The 23,131-nt window shown below is 37.5% G+C and overlaps 1 protein-coding gene across 1 annotated transcript; it reads left to right on the top strand.

Annotated features, from left to right (window-relative positions):
- The first annotated feature begins 1,125 nt into the window (after window positions 1-1,125).
- Window positions 1,126-22,780, top strand: grnb (granulin b). Its single transcript, XM_059324907.1, has 17 exons — window positions 1,126-1,310; window positions 1,561-1,629; window positions 3,071-3,211; window positions 4,134-4,280; window positions 5,220-5,333; window positions 6,255-6,396; window positions 7,300-7,409; window positions 8,373-8,502; window positions 8,590-8,681; window positions 9,277-9,427; window positions 11,388-11,485; window positions 12,602-12,835; window positions 15,142-15,378; window positions 16,552-16,854; window positions 18,006-18,260; window positions 18,827-19,075; window positions 20,156-22,780. Exons 2-17 carry the CDS (start codon window positions 1,627-1,629, stop codon window positions 20,297-20,299), a joined length of 2,550 nt encoding a protein of 849 aa, XP_059180890.1. The 5' UTR covers window positions 1,126-1,310; window positions 1,561-1,626; the 3' UTR covers window positions 20,300-22,780.
- The last annotated feature ends 351 nt before the right edge of the window (window positions 22,781-23,131 follow it).

Genomic DNA, 23,131 nt, shown 5'->3' on the forward strand with positions numbered 1-23,131 from the left:
TACACATTATATACATACATTTCTGCTATTTGGCATTAATTATTGATATACATTTTTTGTGTTTGTTTGTTTTCCTTAGAGTACTTTTACTTTTTTTTAATTTTTTTTTTACTTTTTCAGCATGTTAAATAGGTTAAATAGGTTGGTGCATGTAGTATGAACATCAATGAATAAATATATTGAAATATATGCAGGGATATACACAGTATAGTATAGTTAAGTGATATGTGACATATATAATATAGAAAAAATACAGAAGGCCTAATATAGACCTAATGTCGTTGGATGTAAACAGAGATAATATATTCTCGAAGTGCATAATTATTTTTTTCCCCTCCTCTCACCACATATATCGTCACCCTGTTAAAATAATCGGCTAAGTCATTTTTTGTCAAAATTGTTATTTTTGCTTAAATCATCTCCTCATGAAAATCGCTTACATCCTCAGTTGATCAGATCATGTGATTTTACCCCTTTAAGAAAATGGCCTATGTCAAGTGTGTGACTTAAGCGGATTTATTATGCCTAAGTCAAAATAAAATGTGACCTATTTTTTGAACATGCCTTTGTGACTTAAGCAAGATATGGTAACACTTTATTTTGAAGGTGTCTACATAAGAGTGACATGGGCGTGTCATCAACATGACATAATACTTGTCATGTCATGTTTCTGACAGGCTTGTGTGACTCTTATGTAGACACCTTCAAAATAAAGTGTTACCATATCTTGCTTAAGTCACAAAGGCATGTTAAAAAAATTGCCTAAGTCATTTATTTCTCTTAAGTTACATAATTTACACACAGTGTCATTACTATGCCAACAGCCATCCTTTGTTACATCATTTTTGAGTGAAATGATCAATAAATGCCATGTGTTACACTTTTAGTGAAGTTTTTTGTGTTTCCTGCAAAACTTGAAAAAATTAGTTAGGCGATTATTTTTAACAGGGTGACGATATAGAAAAATACAGAAGGCCTAATATAGACCTAATGTGGTTGGATGTAAACAGAGATAATTTATTCTCGAAGTGCACAATTATTTTTCCCCCCTCCTCTCACCATATATATATTTTTTTTATCCTTTTTTTGTTTTGTTTGTTTTGTTTTGCAGAGAAATGGTGTACTGTGCCTTTAAGAGCAGCCTGCTGAGTCACGTGTGAGCACGTCATGTGATGGTTGAATTGTGAGTTAAAAAGAAGAAAGAACAGCTTCAGTCTTTATTTCTCTGTCCTCTGAATGTTCACCGGCCAGCAGCTGAAACTCTGCACATATATGTTGACCGGTTGGACTCATCGCACCGAACCTACCGGGTGAGAACAACCAACCGTTTTCAGTTAACCGTTAACAGTCATTCAAACCGGCTAGCCTTATTGTTAGCCACCTAGCATGCTAAGCTGACTTGTTTTTCTGTAGGTTAGCTCGTTTGACGTTTCATTTCTGTGACATTTAGCGAAAAGTTTCTAGTGTCAAGTTTTTATACGTCAAGTACGATATTTAACATGATACTGCTGAGTGTTTTATCATAGTATAATGCTGATTAACGATGTTTTTGTTTTATAGGTTGTAAGAGGAGTATGCAGCACAGAGCTGTTTGTTAATAACAAAACTACAAGTCACCTGCTAATAATGGTAAATACTCTCTCTGTTACACAAATGACTCATTATTAATATATAAACTACACAGATGGATAGTTACTGAGTGTATGCACTAAGTTACTATCCACCTATGTAGCTAATATATTAATGATGAGCAAAAATATGACGTTATTTCCATTTTCTGCCACTTTCCACCTCTTCTTCACTACATTTAAAGGGGAATATCACACTTTTTACTCCACTGTTAATTCATCTATTGCATTTATTTGATAACTTAAATTGGTTGGAAGGTTTTGATTAATAACACCATATCTAATGCACTCTGTAAGATGTTTTATTAATGCAGCAACTGATGATTATTTTTCATAATTTTCTGCATTGATTTTGTTATTAAAAATGTAAGAAAGTCGTGAAAAGTGTCTATCAGCTAAATATAAATATATTCATTTAAATATGAAATAATACAGAGAGATGTTGAAAATCTCCACATTTAAGAGGCTAAAAAAACAGGATTTCTGTATGAAAATGTACTTTTATGATTTATGGATTATTAAAATAGTTGGGGATTTTTTTTCTGTTTCTGTTACATGTATTAAAGATTACTATCATTATTTTTTTTCTATCATTTTTCATTTTTTATTTCATTCATCTTTCTTTTTTGTATTTTATAATTTATTCTGGTTTTGTGTTTTTATCACATTTAAATCTATTTTTTATTTCACCTGTTTTTACTATAATTACTCTTCTTAAAGCTCTTTAATGTTTATTTTCTTTAACTTTAATTTGAATTATTAATTTCTAATTGCATTTTTTTTTTCTTTTTCATTGATTTTGTGTAAAAGAAATTTTAGAAACATTACTTTTATGTTTTCTCTGGTTCTTTTGGTCTTCGCTATCAGCTTGTTATCAGCTTGGCGATCATCTGTAAAACACTTTGAGCTGCACTAACCTGTATGTAAAGGGCTGTAGCTGTACAAAGAAAGTAAAATTGATAAAGGGAATGGGAGATGAAGTCCCAATTGGTTTAATTCATGATGTGCCCAAAACACACACATGAATAAATTATACTAAATACAGTCTTTACTTTAGGACTATATTCTGCACCGTGTAACCAGAAAAAGTGGAGCTGGACTTGGACTTTTGGCCTTGTATACCACTTGTTTGGGGATTTGAAATGCCAAAGAGACGTGTGCTATATATATATGCATAAAGAGGACATGAACTTTACAAGAAGAATGTGTTTGTTCAGTGTGGAAATCCAGTTTATCAGAAAGAATTCTTGCTGAGCTGCTGTACATTCTTCTCTTTGTTCTCCTTCTCCGCAGCGACTTTAGTTTCTCTCAACATAAAAAAAATGCAGAAACCATAAAGATTAGATATATTTTACTGACAATAGTTCAGGATCTTTGTATGTTGCATCATGCTGCACTGCTGACTCTCCTCTCCTCTGTCTCCTCTCCTCTCTCCTGTTCAGAAGCTGCAGATGGGGCTGGTGTTTCTGGCTCTGCTGGGCCTGAGCTCAGCTCTGGTCTGTCCTGATGGAGGCATGTGTGAGGACAAAAACACCTGCTGCAAGAACGCTGTGGGAGGATACGGCTGCTGTCCACTGCCACATGTGAGTTAAAATACAATTTGCAGCTCATTTTATACACTGAGTTCAAGTTTCACTCACTAACATTATCACACATGAAGAACATTTAGGCTCATTGAACCCACAGGAGTCTCAGCTTTCTAGTCAGACCCGATTTATGCAGCTCACAGACTGTTTAGGGTCCCCAGGATGCACAAAGATTCACACAAAAGAGGACACAATAACACATTTTACTGCAGGAGAAACACTGCATGGGTTCTGACCCAAACAGCTTCTGATGAAGTGCATAAAGTGGACATGTCAGGTCTAAAAACAGCCCAAATATTTAATAAAGTATCATATGAAACAGAGAAGAAAAGCCAGGGGTCCTGCACAGGTTTTTGTCTTGTTGTCTCTCCCAATTTATGCAGCTCACAGACTGTTTAGGGAGCCCAGTGTGCACAAAGATTCACATACAAAAGGAAATGACAAATTTATAGTTTAGCTTGCAAAAAACTGCATAAAGTGCATGTGTGTAAACAGCATATATATATATATATATATATATATATATATATATATATATATATAATTTCTTTCTGATATCTTGATGGCTGAGGTAAAGTACTTCTTAGAAAATTGCCAACTTCTTATAAAAGTAGCAGGACCTGACTGATTTCCTTAGCTCTTCTAGTTTCATGTGATATCAGTATCTCTGCAGGCCGAAAGATAGGAAGTCGGCCGACAAGTTGACCGTAAAAAAACATTTATTTAAGTCAGAACGACAGCTGACAGATAAGATAAATCCGATAACAGCAGTTTTTTTAACTGCTGTGTCAAGAATTTCATTTTTGAGCAGCTGAAATTTCAACAATGACTTTCAGGGACATCGTGACCTGGATGACTGAGAATCTTCAGAAAATCTTTCCATCTCTCACGATCTCTTTCCTTTTGAAACCACCTGCAGGCCGAGTGTTGTTCAGACCATCTCCACTGCTGCTACGAGGGGACAATTTGTGACCTCGTCCACGCCAAGTGTGTGAATAAGACTGTTTCCCTGCCCTGGATGAGACGAGTTCCCTCCAAACAACAACAGGCCCTGCTCGTCCCTCAGGTAGCTCATCCAGTCAAAAGCTTCTTGTTCTCCTGTTTACCGTCTCTTCTGAGCTCATTAGACTTTAGTTTTGTAGGAAGTTTGAGCTGTTTGCACTAGAATCTATGCTGCATAAAGTTCATCCTTTAGACGTCTAAAGTGTGATTGTGATTGATTGAATGTAGGTCAAGTAACACATTCGACCCAAAGACTCCATTAAAACAGCTGCATTTGCACTTTGTTTGTTCTTATCTCTCTTTTTACTGGAATCTTACATAAAAACATGCACAATAAGCTTTTATTGAAGTGCACTTTTAGACCTTAACAAGTAAAGCGCAAAGTGCAAATTCAACTAAAGAAATGAGCAGAAAAAAAGCAGAAAGATGCATCAGAAAAGTGCATTGTGTGTAGTTTATATTTCTTAAAACTAAATACTAAAATAGCCCTGACTATACAGTCATGGAAGAAATTATTAGACTACCCTTTTTCTTCAGTTTCTTGTTCATTTTAATGCCTTAGAACAAGTTAAGATACATTTGTTAGGACAAATATAATGACAACAACAAAAATTGCCTTTCATTAATCTTTTTATTCCTCTTCTTTTTCATTATCTAATTTATCATTTATTATTATTATTATTATTTAGTTTACAATGTTAAGTTATCCACTATAAAACATATAGACATGTAGATATTTTGCAGTATAAAGACTATATGTAAACAATGTAAATGTCTAAAAAAATCCTGCTATGAACTTTAAAAAGAACTAAATACTAAAACGACTGAAATGTACGATATTTGTTGAATTATATTTGTATGAAATGAAATCCTGGATCTTTGTATTTTATCTTAATTCTACATGAATTTCTGCAGTCCTGGCATTCACATGTTTCTGTTTGTTCTGTGTGTGTGTGTGTGTGTGTGTGATTGGTATGCGTGGTGTGTGGTGTGTGTGCTGCAGCTCTTGGAGAGGGTAAAAGCGATCATTTGTCCTGACGGAGAGTCTGAGTGTCCGGATGAAACGACCTGCTGCCAGCTGCGGGACGCCTCCTGGGGCTGCTGTCCGTTAGAGAAGGTGACACACAGGAGCTGAAACACAAAACCAGAGAAACTCTCACTCAGAAACATCACATGGTGGAGCAGCGAGTAGAGCTTCTCCTCTAGCTGCTGTGCTGCCGCTTTATTATGCAAGACTAATTCTTCTTAGTTTATATTTAGAGCTGTTGCTTTGAGTTCGAGCTGTTCCATCACCAACTGGACAAGACAAGTATGTTTGAGGTTCAGGAATAACTTTCTTGTTCGAAATCAAGATATTTCTGCTTCTTTTAGTGGCTGAGCAACACATCAACTGGAAAAATGTATCAGCTGGAACTTAGCAATGTATCTGTCAGTCTGAAACTAACAAGAAACCTGCAGTACAGAAAGATATGTTGGACATAATTTGACATAATCACATAGTTTGTCAAGCAGAGAGCATTAATAATTTAGTTTTTTTAACTATTAATTGTTAATTGTTCCATTTGGTAAAATCTCGGTCACAAATCTTTGACCAAGAACAAATTTGATTGATTCTCAACATTTGTTTTTGTTATCTGTTCATGGTAATAAAACATTAAAAATGCAGTAAAATGACCCTAAAATATATATTTGCTTCATCAAAAATGTTGGTGTTGGTCATTTTTACTCGGTGCTTATTTGAAATACCAGCTGATCATTTTTTATTTTTTTTATTTACCTTTAGTCAGGTGGGAAATGGTTTTTATGTAATTTTACACACTCAACAGCTTCACTGTTCACAGAGCTCATGTTGAAGAGAAAAAAACATGTGAATGTCTAATATCTGCATCTATTTCTCTGCAAACAAATCTTTATTTTAACAAAAAGTTTACAATCTGGTCCTTCTAAATGATGGTTTTCTTGTCAGACATGTAATCCTCTCCCACTCTCAGCGCTCAGGCACACTGACAGTCTGAATTAATGTTCCTCTACCCGACAGGCGGTGTGCTGTGAAGATAAACTCCACTGCTGCCCTGAGGGAACAAAGTGTGATCTCGCCCACTCAAAGTGCACCTCGTCCTCCCTGCAGTCCGTCCCCATGCTGCAGAAACTCCCCGCCAGGAGGAGGAGCAACCAGTCAGGTGGGGAGTCTGTATGAACAGGGTTGTGTACTTTATGTTTTAAATGGCAAAAATATATTATTGACCACTGAAATCCTTGTGTCACTTTACAGTTATATGCTGATGATGCTGTACTAAAAATGAATAATTGATGATGATTTGTCTCTGCTCTTTAGGTTTCTATATATGCAGATGATGCTGTACTAATAACTAATGTTTCTTTCTCGGGTTTTCAGGTTTCTCTGTGTGCTGATGATACTGCATCTATAAATAATGATTAATTATGACTTTTCTTTGGTCTTCTCTGATGATGCTGTACTCATAACTACTGTTTCTTTCTTTGCTCATATTATATGCTGATGATGATCTACTAATAATTAATAATTTATTATGATTTGTCTCTGATTTAGGTCTCTATATATGCAGATGATGCTGTACTAATAGTTAATCACATTTCTTTCTCTGATTTTCAGCTTTCTGTGTATGCTAATTGCTAATTATGACTTTTCTCTGGTCTTTAGGTTTCTATACATGCTGATGATGCTGTACTGATAACTAATTAATTTCCTTATCTGCTCTTCATGTTTCTAATTATGTTATTGTACTAATGTTTCTTTCTCAGGGTTTCAGGTAATATACCTGACATCGTACTACAAATGAATTACTTTTTGATGATTTTTCTCAGGTTTCTATATATCCATGTCAATTTAATTATATGCTGATGATGCTGTACTAATAACTAATGATGAGTCTTTCTCTGGTCTTCATGTTTCTGTATATGCTGATGATATTGTACTAGTTACTAGTGATGTCTCCTTCTCTGGCCTGGTTTTTTGAATGCTGATGATGCACAACTAACTAATGTTTTTTCTCTGGTCTTCATGTTTCTTTATATGCTGATGTTTTTTCTTCATGCTCCTGCAGCTCTTCCAGTCGGCTCAGTGGCCTGTCCTGGAGGAAAAAGCAGCTGCCCTGAAACTTTCACATGTTGTCTGCTGACCAGTGGAGACTACGGCTGCTGCCCGTTCCCTCAGGTACATATCACCCTGTTTCAAAAATATATATTAATAGTAATTAGTTTGTTTATTGACAGAAACTTTTCATTTTCTGTTATCTTCTCTTTATGTCCTGCCAATATTCTCTGATTCAACTTGTTAAATGTGTATATTTGCTGTTTTTATGTTGGTATAATTTTGCTTTGGAATTTAATAATTTGCAATCACAATACATTGTATTGTATTGTACTGACATTGTAGTTGAAAAAGATTGGAAAAGTTATTTGCAGCTGTAAACACACTGTTTCATGAGAATAGGTTTTTCACTTAATGTGCATTTAAGATTACAGCCTCTTGTTGATTACTTTGAGTTAAAACAAAAACAACTTGTTAGTGGATGCTATAAAATCACAGCAGATTAAAGTAAAGTTTTACCAGGAAGCTTTTTTATTATATCTCATTTATATACACTTTATTTAAACTAGTAAGGATCTGAGGTTTCCCCTATTTACAGTGACGACAAGTACATTTACAGACGGTACAGAAATACAAATTCAAAATACAGATAACAGACAAGATCAGTAAATAAGTAAAAATGCAGTTTAAAATGACCAAAGCTACAAAACAGCTGCAGACAGTTGGAGGCAAGTCTACAATCAAGCTACGAAATTGAAAAACTGTTCTGGGCGTTCGGGGCATTAAAACAAAAGGCTGACTTTCCAAGTTCAGTCAGCACATTTAAATTAAATCTTCAAATCGTAACGTTCCAAACTGTTGTTTTTATTTCTCAGCTGCACAGAGATTCCCCAGGTCTATTTCCATTCAGGATGCAGAAACAGCAACTTAAATGTTTTTGTCTTTATGTGAATGAATAAAGGTTTATGATGTGAGACTGAAGCAAACACTCTCATACTGTATGTGCATATAAAGATGTTTTTTTGTGTCCTCAGCTACTAAAACTACAAACTTTAACCCTGTGTTTGCTGTGTGAACGGTGTGCAGGCCACGTGCTGCAGCGACCACCTCCACTGTTGCCCGGGCGACACGGTCTGTGACCTGGAACACAACGTCTGCAGGTCAGGAGAGACGAGCATGCCGCTGCTGGAGAAGATCGCTGCCGTACCGAACGATGGTGAGCAGTTATGACTGAAAATATACATTAAGGTTAAACTGTGTCCAAGAAACAAGTGATGATAATTTTTATCTCTCGTCCTGTCAGTTGTGTGTCCAGACGGAGAAACGGCGTGTCCCGACGAGACGACCTGCTGCCAGATGAACAACGGCACATTTGGCTGCTGTCCCATGCCCAATGTGAGTAATCTGGATACACACTGATGTCAGATCAGGACCTACAGTTTAGACTGCTCAGAGTCCTCTTCCCTCTGTGATTTTATTGGGGTTATTTTGGTTGAGTTCATGTGTATGTTCTAAAGATACAGTTGTGCTTTGGAAAAGATAAGCTGCACCACGAAAAACAAGCTTGACAAGTTTTGGAAAATCTGGAAGGTTTCCTGTAATTTCCTTGACAAAAATTATATTGAAGTAGATGGCTGGAATGATGAGCTGAACTGAAGATTTATTTCTCTTCATTTCTCTTGATTTAGTATACACATTTAGAGGTGTGTGTTGTGGTTATAAATGTCCCCCCCCCCCTTTTTATCTCTCTCTCTCTCTTTATTTCCCCAGTTATTTATTCATTCATTTTATTTTTATCATCATTATTGTTTATTATTTTTCTTGTATGTGCCTTCTTGTTCTATGTTGTTCGCCGTTTGTTTGTACATTAACAAAATGTGCAGTAAACATATGTTTTAAAAAAAGAATGTAGAACAGCTTTATTCCTGTTTCTGCTGACCTGCAGTGGATCATGAGTGTCCTCCCCTCTCTTCTCCTGTCTCGTCTTCAGGCCGTCTGCTGTTCAGATCACATCCACTGTTGTCCTGCAGGCACCCAGTGTGACGTCGTGCACAGCACCTGTAATTCCGCCCTGGGAGAGACGGCCGTGACCACAAAGATCCTCGCCACCGTGACAGAGCTGACGGTGGTACGGAGCAAAGGTCAGAGTCACCAGATAATAATCCAGCTTGTGTTTATGTTCTTCTTCCTGCAGCTGAATGCTTCAGTTTCACCTCAGAGGTTTTTTACCTTCCTCTGCTGAAAGTGGAAAGTTTCTATGTGCTCATTTTATAATCCCGTCTTCAGCGGTGAGCCAACAAACCTAATCTGTCACATCACAAATAGTTTGGAAGTCAATCCTCGTCCAATTTCCAACTTGCAAAGTGTGGAAACTTTAAGCCTCCTGAGCAAAAACACTTTGTAATAAAAAAAACCTGTCGTCTAGCAGTTCAACTTATATTTAGAGATGTTTAATGAAGGAAAAGGAGTTGATCTGTCATTTCAGAGATTTAACAAGATAATTCAACAAATAAACAAATTCATATTCAAAGTAGAGCAACTTAAACACATGATAAACATGTCTGAAGGGATCTTAGGATAAAAATTGACAGTTATTATTAAGTATTGTATATTAAATTTGTCTTTATTTGTTGTCTTTTTAGTCTAGCTTGTATCATTTTTTTGCTCTAATTTATTGTCTGGCCTGCACAAAATATTTCCAGATTTTTTAAAATTATTTTTTATCTGTTTTATTATTATTATTATTCTTATTATTATTATTATTATTATTATTATTATTATTATTATTATTATACATTTTATATGCCTTAAATTTTGTCTTTTTATTTAGTTTTCTTTAGCTTTAATCTTGAATTTATTATTATTTTTTTATTGTAAAGCAGCCTTGGGTTTCTTGAAAGGCCCTATTTAAAATGAAGATGTTATTAGAGTTAGTAGTAATAGTAAGCTTACAGTCAGTAAAGTAAAAAAAGTTTTTTTTAATATAAGGTTACTACCTCTTTATTGTGAACTTATTTGGGGGAATAAACACATAAAACCAGATCCTGAAATTGAGAAAGTCCATAAAAATGCAGAAAATACTTTTTTTTTTTTTTTTTTTTTTTTTTTAGGGTTCTTAGGGAAAGTTTTTAGTTTGTGTTCAGTGAACCTTAAGTACAATGTTTACTGAGTCAATGTGCTTAAAATCTGACTCAAATAAATTAAGTTTACAGTATCTGCTGTGGTACAACATGGGAAAGGTTTGAATTATCTGCATATGACATTGTAAATATCTGCCATATTTTCCATTTTATTCCTGTTATTTACTCTGAATCCCCACTAACGGTGCGTTCAGACCGGACGCGTAGCGAATATTTCGCGCGACAAGATTACATACAAAGTCAATGCAAACACGCGAATAGACGCGAATTTTTGCCGGCGGCGCGAATCGCGGGTTTCGCGCGACGCGAATGCCGCGATTGACGCGAATGTCGCGTGGCGAATGAAACAACGCGAATTCGCGTGAGTTCAATAAATTCAACTTTGGCGAAATATTCGCGTGACGCTGTGTCGGGACAGCCTATCAGCGTTGAGAGTCTGGACGACAGTGTCCGAGATACATACATGAGAGAGAGGAGAAAAGAGGCAGGAAGGAGGAGTGGGTCGGCAGGAGGGACAGGAAAAAGGTGGAAGTACTCTGCGGTCCTCTCTCCGTGCTGAGTGCGCCTCCGGATGATGTCACTCACCCAGACACGACGGCGTGTTTTCCGACGTATCTCGGACTTCCAGAGCAGGTACAGGGACGCTATGCTTGTCATGGTTGATGACAGAATGAAATGGAGGCAATTATTTGGCGCTAAATAGTCTCTTTGGCGAAAATTCGCGTCGCGTTTACTCGCGCGAGTGACGCAAATTAAATTCAATTCAATTCTTGCGCATCAACTCGCGCGAGTAACGCGACGCGAAAATTCGCTACGCGTCCGGTCTGAACACACGGTAAGAGTTTCCACCTTGAGTATTCCAGGAATCTTGCAGCCCTGATCACGAGTCCACCACAGCTAAAGGACTGTTACTCTGCTCTTTATTCTAAAGTTTATTCTCTGATGATAATGTTTGTTTCAGTCGCAGCCGTCCCCTGTAACGACTCTGTGGCGTGCGCCGACGGGAGCACCTGCTGCAAGTCAGCAGAGGGAGAATGGGCCTGCTGTCCACTGCCAAAGGTACCAGCACACACACACACACACACACACACACACACACACACACACACACACACACATTCCATCTGCAGAGATGTGTTTTTTATCTGTCAGTGACTTGGACAAACAGCCCGTCTAATCTCTGCTCTGTAACACTGAACACTGACAGAAAATGAGTTTTGTTGCAACACTTCAGTCAGTTAGATAAATGCAAACTTGTTTTCAGTCTCAGCACGTTTTCCAGTTTCCTTCTCCTCAGTGTGGAGGAGGAGGAGGAGGAGGAGGAGGAGGAGGAGGAGGAGGAGGAGGAGAGTTCTCCTGCAGAGGCCTGTCAGGATAACTCTTAGTCATGGTGTATATCCTGGGTTTCAGCATGAAACGATGTTAGATCGATTAATTGAACGACGACACAGTATTTGCCAACATCACAAAGTCTGCCACGGTACAGAACAAAATATGTTGTTGAACACCATTGTGCTTCTAGGGAATTTTTTTTATTTTCAAAAAAGAAAAATATATTAAATTGGAACCATTCATTATATTCCTAAAACATCATTATTTGTTGACCAAGTTTATGATGAAAGATTAAAGAAAGCCACAATCAGATGGTTGGCAAAAATGGTGATATGCATCGATGCAGTTGGATTCTTCACGATGAATCGATACATTGATGTATAGTTACACCCCTGTTTGTTGGATGATTTATTGTCCCAGAAATGACTGTAATATTATTGTAATTTTAACACCAATTTAGGTCACTTATACAGTATAATGAGAATATAGCAGGAATAAAATGCATGTACAGCCTTTCAAAGAGCAATTCACTTTTAATTCTTAAGAAAATTCACACGAGTGTGAAAAAAGTATTAAAATCTCCGCGATAAATAAAAAAAGAGAACAGAAGTGATGTTTTATTCCTGTTTGCTGTGAAAAAAGCTTCCAGCTCTTTTAATAGTTTGTAAAAACTGCTGATATTATCAAGGAAACACGACAGGAGACACTCAAGGTCAGACACACTTATCATGCTCATGTCCAGATATCTTACAATAAATGCATATTGTTATTATCCTGACAGGCTGCTCCTGCACAGATGCATGTTTTATTAGTGCTGAATATCAGATATTTGTGTCCCTGCAGGCCGTGTGCTGCGAGGACCACCAGCACTGCTGTCCCCACGGCACCACCTGTAACCTGGCCGCCTCCACCTGTGACGACCCGGCCGGTGGCAGCGTAATGCCGTGGCTCAGCAAAGTGCCCGCCCTCCCCTCGCCGGGAGAGAACAGCAAGTGTGACCGATCCACGTCCTGTCCCGGGAAATCCACCTGCTGCAAGACTGAGAGCGGAGGCTGGGCCTGCTGCCCCCTGACCCAGGTATTAACCCTGTGATGCACAACATGGGTCTAAAGCAGACCTGGGCATTGGGCGGCCCGCGGGCCACATCCGGCCCGTTGGCTGTCCTTGTCTGGCCCGCGTGAGTTTACCAAGAAATTAGAAATCAATATAACCGCAGTGCTTTTATTTTGAAAAAAAATAGCAAACATTATCATTAGCACTACAGCTAACAAGCACTTTTACTATAGTTAAGACAACAAATATAGCCACTAATATATATGGCAGCATAAAATACAAACCTGTCAGCCAGTCACTATAGAAGCCTTTTTCATACTTTTTATCAACTTTATATGAATTACGACGCACTCGTTATTATTTACCGTTCGTTTTTTCATTTAACCGTTCTACCGGTTATTTCCTGTCAATACCTTTCAAAATTAAAGCACCCGTTTTACACTGGACGACACCTTTTCAAAATAAAAGCATCACAACATTGTAAAACACCTTGAAAATGTACAAACATGAAAAACAAGCTATATAATACAAAAACATAAATAGGAACCTTACTAAAGGTCATTTACAGTTGTGTTTGAAATAAATGGAAAAGTGATACAGTGATTGGAGTATATACTACTTTTTACTGCTATATTTGATTTACTCTACATTAACAGTCTCATCATAACATGTGTTCCTATCAGTAGCAGCTCAAAACCAGATAATTTACTATATTTTATAAAGCGATTACATTAATATTGAGCAGAATTTAGTTCCGAGTTTTGGTCCGGCCCCCACAACCTTCGTGGTATTGGTCATGTGGCCCCTTGGGAAAATTAATTGCCCACCCCTGGTCTAAAGTGATCCGACTAAGTTTTTTTATTCTATATATTTGCAATAAATTAATTTCAGCATTCAGTATTGCAGGTTTTCCTCAAATAACTTGTTTGTGATCATCATACATCCTAATTTTTTGTTTTCATTTCTTACTTTTTGAATAAAAAAACTTTTTTTTTATCACTACGCTTTTAATGCACAAGGTCATTTTTGACCCATGTTGTGCATTAGAAGGTGTTTATATGTTGTCACTAATTTAAAACCTGACAAAGAAGACACAAATATTAACTATCCTATTTTGTTAAATTGGTGTTTTTCCAATGGAATTTATTATTTGGTGGCTCTAATAAGTCTCAAATGTTAAAATATGTGATTTTCCAATGTAATCTGGTGGTTCTAACAACTCTTTTAAAGTTAAACCTTCAAAATAAGACAAACATAGTTACACATATACTCAAATTGTTAATTTAGTGAATCACTTTTTGTATCACTATGCTTCTAATGCACAAGGTCATTTTTGACCCGTGTGTGTAAACTTGATGTAATAATATAAAAACTATTTTTCTTCATAAAGTATGAAAGGAAAAATGGATATAATGATCTGTTGTAATAAAAGAAAAACATATTCAGACACTCAGACAACATGAAATAACATGGGGAAATGAATGTGGGTCATTTTTGACCCATGTTGTGCATTAGAAGGTGTTTATATGTTGTGCATCAAAGGGTTAACAGCAGCAGAGAGACGAGGCTGCAGACTGTCAGCAGGTTATAAGAGGTTCAGGAGCAACTCTCGTCTGTGTTAGACAGACAGAGAGTCAGCAAAAGCTTGATGCATCCTGACAATATAAAATATTTTAATACTTAATCTTGCATAAATGTACACCTTGTTGCAAGTTAATTAGATTTATTAGGAGAAGCAGACTGAAAGGATGCCAATAGCGGGGAAGAAAACAACTCCCATGATCCTTTGCTACTTCATGACATCACCAAACTCCGTCTTTTGTTTTAATTTAGAGACCCCTCGCAGCAGAAAATTACATATTGTGCCTTTTTATTATCATTAACATTTTATCTACATATTAAAATATTGGATGCATGTTTAAAAACTGCATCAATATGTGAAATGTTCTTTTTAAACTAGTAGTTTTTAATTTATTTTTAGTGTGCTTAAGTGAAAGTTACATTCGTTAACTAGCTTTGATTTTAATTTAAATTAAAATGTAAGTACACAACATTTTAATGCAGAAATGTTACTTGTTGTACCTTTTTAAACCATCAGAACTTTAAATGAGTGCTTCCTGCAGGCGGCCTACATGTAGAACAACACTTATCACAGGTTCTTTTAGTTTTTATTATAGTTTTATTACAAACAAAACAGTAAAATAATATTCTTAAATAAGCATGAAAGTGAAAGTGAACATGCAGGTGTTTCACAGGGTTTGGTTTTGTGCTTCAGGAACCAGTAAAACCTCCTGTATGAGCCTGTATTGTTTGTTCCTGGTCCTCTCCAGGCCGTGTGCTGTGACGACCACGTCCACTGCTGCCCTCACGCCACCGTCTGCAACCTGCAGGCCGAGACGTGTGACGACCCGTCGGGGGTCTCCCCGTCGCTCCGCTGGCTGGAGAAGGAGCCGGCTCTGACCTCAGAGGTGGAGGACGAGAAGTGTGACAAGGAGACCATGTGTCCCGGAGGAACCACCTGCTGCAAGAAAGACTCTGGACAGTGGGCCTGCTGCCCCCTACCTCAGGTCAGGACTCCTCCTGCAGTGTGGATGTGGGGGGGATTTGGCTCTGCAGGTCAAAAGATCTGATTTCTGTGGGTGTGTTTGTTTACGTGTCAGCTGTAATCGAGGTGTAAGGAGTTATTCTAGGTCTCCAGGATATAAAAGTCCTGTTAGATAACTCACCGCTGAAGCACTTTGAACCAGGAGAGTTTCATCTCTAACTGAATAAAACAGCAATCATCAGAATAAAACATGAACTGTGAGAAAACCTCTTGTTCTTTGATTAAAAAGGAGAGAAATGGGCCCTCTGACACCATCCACCACAGCCACAAACTGTAAAAACAGAAGTTATCATCGAGTTTTATAATTTCTGTCGGCCGTTGTGCAAATACTTTATGTGAAGAACGCTTCCAACAGGAGAAGTAACCAAATTAAAGCTTAAAATTGTGATATTTCATTTAAATTTCGCCAAAAATGAACATTTTGCATTAACCTGATCCTGTAAAAAAAAAATTGATTCCGAAATGTAGATTAAAAAATGCATCGATTTCAGAATGAGTATTTGTATTTGCAAAGAGTTACCCAGTTCCTGCAGTTTGTATTCAGTTTAATCGGTCGGTAGGGTTTTCAAATCTTTGCATGAGGTTTTATAGCCTTTTTCACAGCATCTCACCTTTTTTTTTTTTTTTTTTTTTTTTAATGTTGCAGTGAAACACGATCTCACAGTGAGAAAAAATGTGAGGGGAGTAAAAAGTGCTCAGAAGCTGCTTGTTGGGGTTCAAAGGGTTAATGAAACTTGGAATAATGTGTCACTGTTTCCGTTCTTTTCTCCTTTTTCCCATCAGTCAGTGTGAGTAATGCTGCGTTCATGCCTGTGACTTGCATTTTTTTTGCATGATGACACTGACTGCAGAATCATTATTATTATATAACAAAGTAGAAATCATTGAAACTCATGTAATCAACCGGGAGAAAATCATTTAAACACCTCTTCAGCAGCAGCTCTTTCCTCTTCATGTGCTGATAATGGGAGACATGATGAACTGAAGGATCACAACAGATGTGTTTTTGTGTTTTTGGACGTAGAGCAGCAGGAATGTTTCAGTTCTGCAGGACATTCTTTGTCTCGTGTGTCATTTGTTGGAGGTCATGTTGCGTAAAATCTCTTCCATCTGTTATCTTCTTCTTCTTCTTTAGGCCGTGTGCTGTAACGACCAGGAGCACTGCTGTCCTAAAGGCTACAAATGCAACGTGGCGGAGCAGACGTGTGACAAGCCGGGCGCCCTGAGCCTGCCCTGGCTGCAGAAGATCCCAGCGCTGCAGAAGGTCCCGGCAACGCTGCAGAAGGTCCTGGCGCTGCAGCAGGAGCCCAGCAGGACCGTTTCCGCTCCAGCTTGGCCGGCCAGAAACATGTGTGACGCCCAGACCAGCTGCCCCCGAGACACGACCTGCTGCTTCATGGACGAGGAGCAGAAGTGGGGCTGCTGCCCTCTGCCGAACGTACGTCAATATTAAAGCCTTTTTATCTTTACAATAAGTTGCTCTGATGTTCTGAGAAAACAAAATTGTTTGCATCGTAAAACTGTATATTAATATTTTCCCATTTATAGTCAAATCTTTTATCATAACCACCAAATATGAATCCATTTTCCAGATTTAAAAAAATAATGTTTTATTGAATTAAATTTTTTGAACACTGAATGCTTGTGGAATTTTTTGTTCACAGCATGGAATATGTCAGTGATTTTAATTTTATGTTCAGATTTTTTTTTTTTTTCTTTTAACATCCACTTCCTAAAATGTCTTACAAAATACAGTTAAGATTATTTTCCACTTTTACAGTTAAACTCAAATGTTTAACCAACATCAGTCCTGATTAAAATGACCAATTTTTTTCAAATTTATTTTCAAATAAAATACAGAAAAACATTTTTTTCTCTCTACTAAATGCTAATTTGAGTTTTACAGTGATTTTTTTTTTTTTTAGCATTGCATTTTTTTGTGCCAGATTTTTAAAATTTTTAATCCCACTTGTTTCCTGAGAAGACAAAAATGCGTTCCTCTTAAAAGCAAATAAAAATTTTGATAACTTTAAAAATTTGCATTTCCAGGAGGAATTTTAAATGGAAAAAAAAGGTTACTTTTATTATTATTGTTATTATTATTATTATTACTATTATTATATAAAAAAAACAACAGGTTAACGATGATCACATGCAGGGATGGGCAACTGGAGGCCTCATACGGCCCGCACCCTCATTTGAGCATAAAATCTTTAAAAGTGAAGTGTAAAAATGCACAAAATTACTGCAATTAATGTTGGTCTGCTGTTCTTGCACTGAAAGAAAAAATCACAGTGAGTGTTTTTTTATTTGCTTCATACCTTTTGTATTCCCATTTATACTGTTATACATGCATTTGAGCATGAAATATGTTAAGCTGCTTTACTGTTAAAATATTTAAAATAGCAGTTTCATCATATCTGGTTAAGTGCACTGTCCTATATGTGGCCATGTGGTAGTGACGATGAAAAATTGTGGCCCCTTCCCAGCATTTAAGTTGCCCATCCCTGATCAAATGGTAGCAAAAAAAAAAGTATTAAATAAAAGGAAAAGATGAGTGTTGATAATTGAGAGTTGTTTTCTGTTCAGGCGGTCTGCTGTAAAGACGGGAACCACTGCTGCCCGAGCGGTCACACCTGTGAGCCTCACCGCTCCTCCTGCTCCAGGGCTCGCCACGAGGTCATCCCCTGGTTCACCAAAGTGAGCGCCACGACGGAGCCTAAAGCCACGCCCGGGCCGAGCGCCGTGACGGACGTCAAATGTGACGACAAGAGCAGCTGCGCCTCCGGGGCGACCTGCTGCAAACTGCAGACCGGAGAGTGGGGCTGCTGCCCGCTGGTCAAGGTCTGAACAACACTCACTCAGTGTTTATTATTATTATTATTATATTTCATATTTTAGTAACTGTGAGACACTCAGTGGATTTTGAAATTAAAGGAATAATCACAAATCAAATTTAAGTGACTGAACGCCTGATTTGTGTTTTCATACTTCCACTGTTGCTGTTTTTCTTTAAATGAAAATAGACAAAGTGAATTATTTTATGCGCAACAAAATTGATTTTGTTGCACAAAATTTTTTTTTTGCCAGAATAAAAAATAAGAAATATCACTTACAGCAAAACATCACGCCTCTCTTTAAGGTGTATTACAAATGATCTGTTTTTGTTCATTTTAAGATTAAATTAAAAAGAACAAATGCTGTAATACTATTCTATATATCTCTATTTCTATACTCTTTGAAAGGGTTTACTTGCATTATTCTGCTGTTATATGTATCATATCAGTGGCATAAATTGGTCCTAAAATTACAATAATATTGTATAAGTCAATAATTTCTTGGACAGCACATCATCCAACAGACATGCTGACGTTCTCTGCTCATATCAGGTTGTGAACTCTCGTCCTCAGGCGGTTTGCTGCGCCGACCACGAGCACTGCTGCCCTCAGGGCTACAGCTGCAACATGCAGACGGGAACGTGTGAGAAGAAGAGCGGCGATGAGCTCGTCCTCTCCCTCCCGCAGAGCAGAGTGGTACGGCCCGAGCCCAGAGACCCCGAGGACGTACCATGTGACAGCACGGGGGAGTTCCACTGCCCGAAGCACGAGACCTGCTGCAAGGTGTCTGCTGCAGCGTGGGCCTGCTGCCCCTCGCCACGGGTACGTCACACCATCACAGGAGAGGAACCCTCTGAAACACAACCAGACGCTTCACTGCAACATATAAATCTATAAGTCCGGCAGCTCTGTGGAATCAGCACAATCAGAACAAGTCAAACGTGTCTTTGTGCAGAATAATAACCAGAATAACCAAAAAAAACACACTAAATTATCAGAAAAGACAGAAAAAACAAACCAAATAAGACACAAAATTACCACAAAAACACAAAATTACAAAAAATGACACACCAAAAAAATTACAGAAAATTTTCAAAAGACACAAAATAACGAAAAAAGATGTTAAAATACCCCTAAAATATACAAAAATACCAAAAGACACAAAATTACCATAAAAAGACACAAAATTAACAAAATAAGACACAAAATTATCCAAAAAAGTTGTAAAAATGCGAAGACACAAAATTACCAATAAGGATACAAAGACGCAATATTGCAAAAAAAAGACCGTTTTCTCCACATATTCTCAGTAATGTCATGTTTCCAGCCTCTCCTGTCCTCTCCTCTCTGCTCTGTGTAAACAGATTTTCAGTGAGACAGTTGGTCTCAGCAGAATCAAGCATGTCTTCAGTGTCTTAGGAGCAGAATTTAATGTTTTTAACAGGATCTGGTTAGTACAAGCACTTTATTTTAAATGACACATGGAGAATAAAGAGATTCTGACACAAATATCAACATTTAACACAGGTTTTGGTCACTTTTTCTCACTGAAACTTTCATAACCTATCAAGGACCGTCGGAAAGGTCAAACTCTGATGATAATGTCTGTTTTTACAGTTAAACTGTGAATTTCTGGTGCTTGTTTTCAGTCCTGCCGGCTGGATTAATATTTGACCATTTTACAGTGAAACTTCCTGAGGAATGTGAACATTGTGTCACCTGATCCAAACAAACTGCAGCTTTCCTGTTTTCTGCCTCGTTGAACTCTGTGACCCATTTCAGAAATATATTATGTTGTATCATTCTTTCATGCATTTTTTTTTTTTTTTTTTAGAGCAATCAGTTGAATCAGATTTCTCTCTGCAGCTCATTTAGTCTAATGCTGCTCTCCGTCTCCTGCAGGCCGTCTGCTGCTCCGACTCCAGGCACTGCTGTCCCTTCGGCTTCTCCTGCGACCTGACGTCTGCAAGCTGCACCCAGACCCAGCTCACCTGGGACTCTCTGATCGGGGACAGAAAGAAAGACTTTGTCCCTCGTGGACTTTAATCCAGAACACACAAAAAGGTGCACAGATCTGCTTCCATCTAGATCCCATTACATCCATCTGCAGCTCAATAAGGGCTTTTATTCTCTCCACTCCCTGTTGGTTTCCTCATCCATGGAAGTGCATTTAACAAGCGTGTGTGTTTGTGTGTGTGTGTGTGTGTGTGTGTGTACACTCCAGAGTGTGTGTGTGTGTGTGGAGACGATTACAATGAAGTAGATGCACTTTGTAAGCAGGTGGTCAGGTGACAGGACGTGTTTTGTGTTGCATCATGATCTCAGTCCAGCTGCTGGATTTCAACATGTGAATGATAAAACCACGAGAACACTGGGAACATACTGTGTCTCCGACAGGACCCCTTTAGTGTTATTCTACAGTCATTGAAAATTTATTAGACCATTGTTTTCTTCAATTACGTGTTCAATTAAATGCCTGGTACAACTAAACTACATTTGTTTGGACAAATATAATGATAACAACAAAAATAGCTGATAAGAGATGATATCTAGACATTTCCATGGTTTTTCTTTATAATGATTTTGGTTATTTTAGCAGCTCTTAAATTAAACTTTTATGAGCTATTTTTGTTGTTATCATTGTATTTTTCCAAACAAATATACCTTTAGTTGTACCAGGGATTAAAATGAACAAGACATTGAAGAAAACAAGGGTGGTCTAATCATTTTTCCCATGACTGTAGATGATAAAACCATGACAACAGTGAGGACTTACTGTGTCTCTGAAAGGAAAACTTTAGTGTTATTCTATGTTTGTCTTCTTGTCGACACGTTCCAAGAACAGACCAACCATCAAAGTGTTACTGTGTCTCTATCTGACTCAAACCAGAGCCCACTTTAAACCTTTATATTTGTGACCTTTTAAAATAGGCCACAAATATATAGTTTAAGTTTATTTTCTGAGTGTGGGAAACGATTAAAAAAAATACAGCCATGGAAAAAATTATTAGACGACCTGTTTTCTTCAATTTCTTGTTCATTTTAATTGTTATTTGTTTGGAGAAATATAATGACAACATCAAAAATAGCTCATAAAAGTTTAATTTAAGAGCTGATATCTAGACATTTTCCATGGTTTTCTTGATGATGATTTTGGTTCCCACACCTGGAAGATAAAACTTAGTCAGGGAGCTTTTATTTCCCCGTTTGTTGTTTTTATTTGCAGGTGATTTGAAGGGTTGGTTTGTTTTTTTTTCTAGTGGGGTTGCATGACGTTCTCATCCATAAACCAGACTCCATTCACAAAAACAGTAATTTTACCTTTCTAGTCTACTGCTGCACCAATCAGTTAGTTTGTGTTATTGTTAGACTTTGGGGGTTTTAAAGCGTTAATTCAGCTTCACTAGAGATTTATGAGGCTTTGAGTCACCTGTTAGTGGATATATTCTCTGTTGGTTTTGGTCTTTTCATGGTATTTGTCGACTATAAGAATTTTTTTTTTATCCCACTTATTGTTCTTCTTTGAGTGCCCGGCTCCATTTCTGGACAAAAAGAAAAACATAAATGTCCTTGCAGCTTTACTGCAGGCAGAATGATAAAAATAACTCCTCACATCTGACTGAAGGAGTTTCTAATGATCGTTATATTCTTCAGAATTCTCTCTTCAGTTGTTGAATTATTTGCTTGTCTTTGTCGATTTTTATTTCATCATGTGTGATTGACTAAAGGGTCCAGGATAAACCGTGAAGACATATTTAATGTTGAACTGTTATAGAATTAGTTTCTTCTCATTTTTATCTTTAGGTTTTTTTTGCTATGCACTTAATTAAAGTGACTGAGTGTCGGACAGCTTGTGCCTTCTGTGATTCACCTTTTAGAGGAGCCGCTCGTTCACAATCAGTCCATCGATTTAAAGAAGTTTTTTGCTTTTGTGGATGTTTTGCACAGCTGAGGGTAGATTTCTGTAAATGCAGGCAGGAAATAAGAGCCGAGCACTTCTTATAGGGATAGTTTGGATGTTTTAAAGCGTGGTTGTATGAGGTATTTATCCAAAATGGCTCAGTTGTAGCCTAACTTTGGAGCATTACTTCACCCCCTTCTGACATGTTTGGTACCAAAACATTCATTAGATTACAGTCTCAGCTTTCCAGTCAGACCAGATTTATGCAGCTCACAGACTGTTTAGGGACCCCAGGATACATACAGACCACCAAAAAAAAAAACTAAAAAAAAACAACAAAAAAAAACCTCTGTCGTGAGGAAACATGGAGGCCAGAAACCTGAGACTCTGATCTGATTTTGAGGGTTTTTTCATGTTTCCATCCATTCTCACTGCAGCAGCTGATTCATGTCGTCATTGAGTGGTTTCTATCTTTGACAGATTGTATAAATCCTGCTCTTGAATTCTGTAACTGGGTGGAGTTTTTCTTTGAGGGACTTTCTAGGTCGCGAGCAAATTGTAATTTTATTAAATCCACTTTTTAATGAATAAAGATTGGATCCACCTAAGAATGACCTCACCATCCACATCCTGTTGTCACTGCTGCTTTTAGACTCTTGTCTTGGGTCATTTATGTGTTTCTTTTGCAATTTTTGGAGCCTTTTAAGGAAGATGTTACTCCAGGAAGGAAGAGAAGAGGAGAGAGAGTGAGGGGAGAGACATGAGAGTGAAATAAAGTTCTTCAAAATATCAGCTTGGGTTGATGTGATAATTAGATCCAGTGAGGTCATCCTTGAAGTTTATCAGTTGTCCACCAACACAGGACAGAGACACGAAGACTTCAGAGTTTTGGGCTATTTAGTCCGTTTTTGACCCCTTAGTCCTTTTATATAAACTTTAAAATGTTTACCATGTCATGTTGGTATAATTTTCTTCAG

This window comes from Centropristis striata, chromosome 21 (genome assembly GCF_030273125.1).
Source record: "Centropristis striata isolate RG_2023a ecotype Rhode Island chromosome 21, C.striata_1.0, whole genome shotgun sequence".
NCBI classification, from domain to species: domain Eukaryota; kingdom Metazoa; phylum Chordata; class Actinopteri; order Perciformes; family Serranidae; genus Centropristis; species Centropristis striata.